General features: G+C 39.2%; 1 protein-coding gene across 4 annotated transcripts in view; it reads left to right on the top strand.

Annotated features, from left to right (window-relative positions):
- The window catches only part of vps35 (VPS35 retromer complex component), a 29,589-nt gene that overhangs the window by 1,986 nt on the left and 21,162 nt on the right, over positions 1–6,441 (top strand). For 2 of the 4 annotated variants that reach the window (XM_030078988.1, XM_030078961.1), the window contains exons 2-4: positions 4,777–4,875; positions 5,218–5,314; positions 5,745–5,868. In XM_030078988.1, the coding sequence (XP_029934848.1) occupies positions 4,861–4,875; positions 5,218–5,314; positions 5,745–5,868 (236 nt within the window). In that variant the 5' untranslated portion in view covers positions 4,777–4,860. Of the gene's footprint in view, positions 1–179; positions 294–4,776; positions 4,876–5,217; positions 5,315–5,744; positions 5,869–6,441 lie in introns of those variants that run through there. The other 2 variants (XM_030078970.1, XM_030078979.1) reach the window with 2 other exon arrangements.

Genomic DNA, 6,441 nt, shown 5'->3' with positions numbered 1-6,441 from the left:
ATTAAACTAGGAAAACTCATGAGATATGATGCAAAATAAACAAACAAACAAAACAAAAAAACAACAACACAATTTTAATCATGTGTTTATGGACGTTAAACACTGAATAGGGACGTATTATAGAAAAAATACAGGACATACACAAAACATACAGGAGCTTGTGAATGCCTGACAGGCCGCATTTCCACCGCTAGTGTTTGGAAGTCGGAGCCGAGCGGAGACCGTGAAGGCAGCACTAGTCTGAGTCACATGACAGACGAGTCTTTCCCACTGACACACATCTGATAATCATGGTAAGTAGCTTTCTAAATAGCTACAATATTATGCCTTGTAATGGCACGTTTGCTTTGGGTTTCTCCCTGTGTTAAAATTTGGTCACCCGGGAAACTAATTCGATGTATCTCCCTTTAGCTGAAAGTAAAAAGTCGGACTTAAGACGTGTTTGTTAGCGGTGCTATGGCCTAACTACGGCGGTTACGTTAGCCAGCGGCTAGCTAGCTAAGAGGTTGCAAACGGTTGATTGCTAGCGACTGCATGTCCCAATCAAAACATTTATTAAATTTGGGACATCTTTAAACCATTCCTTATGCATGCATGTCACTGATAGTCTCACTTATAATCTGTCAAATGAGCTAACTAAACGTCTCAACATGTCTGTGGGCTTAGCATGAACATGGCTAGCGGTGACTAGCTAGGTTAGCTGTCCGGTTTTCTGCCGTTGAGAGCCAGACTGAAATGCAGAGCTGACAGTTGTGTTTGTACTGTTAGCAGAGTAACATTAGTCATACCTGTTTACAAAATTTAACCTTCTCATAGCCTCATTTGGCAGTGGGAAAGTTAGTTTGACCTCCTTATGAGCATGAGCAAATAAAGCAGAACTGGACAGGCTAAATGTAACATGGATGCATTCCGTTCACGATATGGACCATATTTCATACCCCGATATTATGCCAGATATCTCGATAGCGGTACGATATATATCATGAGTATGGGCTCACACTTATTTGACATTTTATGTGGAGCAACAGTAAATATTGAGCATTCTTCAGAAAACAACATAATAATACAGAATGGACGTCGGAAGTGCAGTTACTTCACAAAATATATTTTGGTCAGAACAGACCCATCGCTGTCTTAAGCTAACCCTAAATTTGATTTTGTTCATATCCTTGCCTTTTGAGATATTGATATCATGCATGTTCATTATCACGATATGGCATTTGGCCTTAGTTCTCTCATGTATGTAGAGGATAGCTATGATCACAACTGTTAAAAGTGGCATGATAATATTTCTCTCATTAGAAGCAATAGTTTATTTCTAATAATACATAAATAAGTAAGGTATCCTTCCTGAATCATTTGCATCAGCTCTTAATCTAGCATGCATGCAGGGCGTTTAAGAAGAAAATAATGTGTGCAATTTTAATAATGAATGAGTGAAGCAATAATGAACAAAACTATAGATGTCCAATCAGCAGTTTTTAAGCTTATGTAGTCATTTTACCATAATAATTAGTCATTCAATTTAAGCATTTATCAGTGCTACCAGTTACACTTCAGCAGCACTAATTGCAACATGCAGGAAGTCAGTATGACTTGTGGCCCCACTTGCTTAAGTGTAAAAATTGTTGCTCATCATTAAATTAAGAGAAGATAAGATAGCCTTTATTGTCATTGTACACTCACCTATATAACGAAAAATTGTTGCATTTGCAGGCACACATACAATAAAAACAACTTGCATGATACACTGAGCAGCACTTTAAATAAAATACCAGTTTAAAGAACTGATTGGAACTGTTTGCCACCAAGTATTTTTGTGCACTAAGGTAAGAGGAATAACAGGCAAATAGTTACAACAGTTAACAATTTACTGAGCAAAAATGCTGCTTGGTGTAGTGTTTCTCCTACACAGGTAAGACAAGGAACTGCCTGCAGCGTGTGAAACCACATCACATTATAAAACTGCAGCCAAGAAGATGGATATATGTTGTTTAACACTTCAGAGATGTTTCTCTCTGCACTGCTCTTCTATTTACTATTTTCCCTCTCTGCTGTTTTTTAATCCTCAGGCTTATTGGGGGATGAATTTGTTCTTCAGTTTTATTCAAAGTGTTAAGGTTTTTAAAATGTTTGTATTATTCTCAGAAACCAAGTAATGTGTGCTGCTGCTTTTTTCCCTCATAGAAATATTTTTTTTGTCCGTAATCATTGTTTTCATTCATATACTTTCAAAATAATGCAATAAATCTGAACCAACCATTTAGATAAACATATTATTATTAGTGGTGTCAAGAGATTAAAAAAATTGAGAGATTAATTAATTATGATCTGTAATTAATTGATCTAATTAATCTCTTTTTTAATCTCACCTAAAATTGCTGAGAAAAGCCCTCAACTTGAGGTATTTCCCTTTAAATTCATTACATTATTGTAGCAGATCAGTCCGATGCGGGTCGGGGGGACGACCCCTCTTTTTCAAGACACTTTTTTGGAAAAAAAAAAAAAAAAAAAAAAAAAAAAATTATATGGACAAAATCTTGTTTGAATAAAAAAGCCACCGGTCGGCATCAGGCGAGGCGCGGCACCGGGTCTGGTCTGCCGGATCTGACAGGTGAGCGGTGCACACATAGCCTACTGCCACATCAATTTTTGTTCATACGCGGCTGCAATGACTGCGCAATGCGGCCATTCGCCGGTAATCGCGGCATCAGGCGAGCCTACCGACTGGTTTACATATGCACAATACATGTGTATTCGCTTAGACCCCCAATATTAGACGAGGGCGTTTTTTCAGGGCATTTTCAATGGAAAAAATATTGTCTTATATTCGGATAAATACGGTAATGTATAAACTTCGATCACGCAACCTTTTCTTCCACCTCCTCTCCTCTCCTCTCCTCTCCTCTCCTCCACAGTCAGACACACACACAAGTCGCGACACCCCCTCCTCAACATGCTGCCTGTTTACAACGGACTCGGACTGTTGGGGCGGGTGTTAATCAAAACAAACCAATCATGTCTTGACCTCTTCACAGGTTGCTGGCCTCTGATTGGCCTGGCCTGTCTCTCTGACTTAAAAAAAAAAAAAAAAAAAAAAAAAAAAAAAGATCAGACTGGTGAGGCCAGCCGGACCGGACCGACAGCTGATTGGCCTGCCCGGCGACCTGTTTAAAAAAAAAAAAAAAAAAAAAAAGACGGGCAGGCCACCGGGCCAGTGACAGGCCGGCGCTTCGGGAAATCTCCCGATGTACAGTTCGGGCCTGACAATAGGAGCCTATCAGCTTATGCTAAACAAGCCCAAACACAAAAAGTAAAGATAGAGATTAAAAATTAGATTAACTCGATTAAAAAACATAACGCGCTAAATATGACTGTAATTAATTAATCTCAATTAACGCGATAAGTTGACACCACTAATTATTATAGTAACAATAAAGGTGGTGAAATTAGGGCTGGGCAGTATATCATTGCTGTATCGATATTGTTATATCGATACAGCAATGATATCGATATAACAATATCGATATGACACTAGATATCGTCTGGGATTTTAGATATTGTCATATAGGGATGCGACATGTTGCCATTTCTAAGTTTTAAAATCTTCATAACAGCTAAGAGATGCAATTTTCTGTATTTTTTAGACTGTCCTAGTTGTTACTTTATTTGCTTCTACCAGTTGGTCGTCATATTCACATCACTAATGATTGTTTATCAAAAATCTCGTCTCTTGGTGCTTTCACAAAATGCGAAAGCACCAACAGTGTTGTCACAGTATTGATATTGATGTATTCGGTCAAAAATACCAGGATATTTGATTTTGTCCTTATCGCCCACCACTAGGCGGAATGTTATTCACCTTTTTGTAAGAATAAAAACATTGAGTCACTTGAGTTTTTTAGTTAAGCTGCATTATTCAGAAGAAGGCAACATTTCCCGACTGAGTCTTCCACTGTTTTCTGAAATAATTGGTTCTGTCTCGGTAGATTTCTTTGTTTGTTGCTGTAGGTGGTTCTCATGCAGCTTAATACTTAACCACAAATTACTCACCCTGGCCGCTCTGCATTATTCCTGATCAGTCTTAGAAACCAAAAGACAGGAATTCCTTGTAAAAATGAGGATGTTCAAGACTGTGAGTCACTAGCTCAGCAGCGATCTTGAGCTAAACATTAGGTCTAACTTAGCGAAGTTAAATGTAAAGCACATAGGCAGCTTGACAGGAAACGTTGTGAAAAAGACGGTTGTTTATACAGACTGTTGTTTTCATCACAACGCAACAAGAAAACATGTTGTCCCCCTCTAGTCCAGTGGGCAACAGTTATTCTGCCACGGTTTGACTTGTAATTATAATGCCCTCCTTGGGCCGGCCACTGTAATTACCTGCACCAATGGAATTGGCCGGGGTTATATTTTCGCTCTATTCCATTTGTCAGTTTTATTGTTAGCAGGATATCTCAAAAAGTTACAGACAGATTTGTATGAAACTTTGCAGAAAGGTGGGCCAGAAACAATTTAAGTTTTCACACTGATTTGCCAAAGTGTGGCATGGCAGTTTCGTGTAAATCAATTCCTAATTTTTAGAGATCTGCTGCTAGTAAACAAATGGGTTGAAATGAACATGGGGTGAAATATGATGTCTGTCCAACTCTCTTGACAGAGGTAATGAAAAAGAATCCGTAGTCTTTTTTTGCACTACCCGTCTCATCAAGCTCTGATTAGATTCATGCAGGAAAGATCCAAGTCAGTTGTGTTGTCTTTCTGCTGGTTTTTCAGCCGACCACACAACAGTCTCCCCAGGACGAACAGGAGAAGCTTCTAGATGAAGCTGTGCAGGCTGTCAAGGTCCAGTCCTTCCAGATGAAGCGATGCCTGGTAGGTTGATGTTGCTTTGTCAGTTTTTTTGTTTGTTTGGCTGCAGTCATGTTCCCAATAATTCACTTTGTAGATGACACGGTGAAGTTCTTTCAAACACAGTCACCAGCTTTCCTTCTATGTCTGTCTTTAACAGACACAATAACCTATTGTTTTGTATCCACGTCACACACACCAACATTTTGATGAATGAAAAACTGAAACAAAAGTCTTACTGATTAGTGTTTTACTTGTATGTCACTGCTATTAAGCTATTATTCGGTGTTTTCAGCATTAGAAATAGGCAGTGGTACTCTGTCGTGACTGTGTATCTCCCTCCTCACCCTGCTGTGTTGCCTACAGGACAAGAACAAGCTGATGGATGCTCTGAAGCATGCCTCAAACATGCTTGGCGAGCTGAGGACCTCCATGCTCTCTCCAAAGAGCTACTATGAACTGTGTATCCTCTGCAATTGTAGAATGAAACACTTTCAGGTGTCTAATAGCTGAGTGAAATATCGCTTACAAAGATATCCAGTCAAGAAACTATTATATGACGCATGATAAGATTTCAAGTTTCATCCTTTGGAATATTTCCCATATATTGTGTAAAGACAGCCCTGTTTCCTTATACATAGACATTAGGATGCTACTTAATTATATCTTCACAGGAAGTCCTCAAAATTCAAATGTCACTGCCATTTGGAGTTGCCATGTGACATGTGAAGCTGCCTAGTGCGGCTTTAAATACAGTGTAGGCTCTATATGCTATACAGGCTATGCAGTACAATCAATATTAGACCATAATTTCAGCTCGCAGTGATTAGTTTGTGGTTTAGTGTTTGCCAGCTCTGTGGTTGCTTGGTGTCAGTCCCTAACAGTCCGTCCAGACATGGCCATCTCGGACGAGCTTCACTACCTGGAAGTTTATTTGACTGATGAGTTTGCCAAGGGACGCAAGGTGGCTGATCTCTATGAACTGGTCCAGTATGCAGGCAACATCATCCCTAGACTGTGAGTATCATCTCAACTGATCTGTGATTAAGCCCACTCTAATTGAATGGTTTTATGCAGAGTTTGGCAAGTGTGGGGTTTTTGGACCGACAAATTACAGTAGCTACAAATACAATTTTTTTGTGTTATTCTCAGAGTAGAAAAGCCTCTGAAACAGGATTTAGACCACTGGACAGTAACTCTCCAATGAAACCCAAGATGATGAGAATCACAAAACATAACGATGCATGTCTTTGTGGACTGTGATCAAAATGTATCAGTTCGAGTCAATGGCGCCACATAGACTAGTGTGGTAGCGATCAATAGTACAGTAATAATTAATCACTTTGCTGCTGCTGTCAGAGGTGGGTGATACTGACTAGACCAGATATCTAGATGAATGGTCAATATATTGGCCACATATATTGACAAATACTGATATATCAGTCCAACTGTTCCTTTTATGGATTATGCTACTTAAGTTATGGATTTCTGTTCCGCATTGTGTGTGACCAGTACACCCATGCTTTAAATATATACTGTATATAAACTGTTCACATTTTTTCACTTGGTGCTGCTGTTTTAAAGCTTGTG

The sequence above is a fragment of the Myripristis murdjan genome, chromosome 3 (assembly GCF_902150065.1).
Source record: "Myripristis murdjan chromosome 3, fMyrMur1.1, whole genome shotgun sequence".
NCBI classification, from domain to species: domain Eukaryota; kingdom Metazoa; phylum Chordata; class Actinopteri; order Holocentriformes; family Holocentridae; genus Myripristis; species Myripristis murdjan.
The sequence above is the reverse complement of the archived record's forward strand: the minus strand, read 5'-3'. Positions and strand labels throughout refer to the sequence as shown.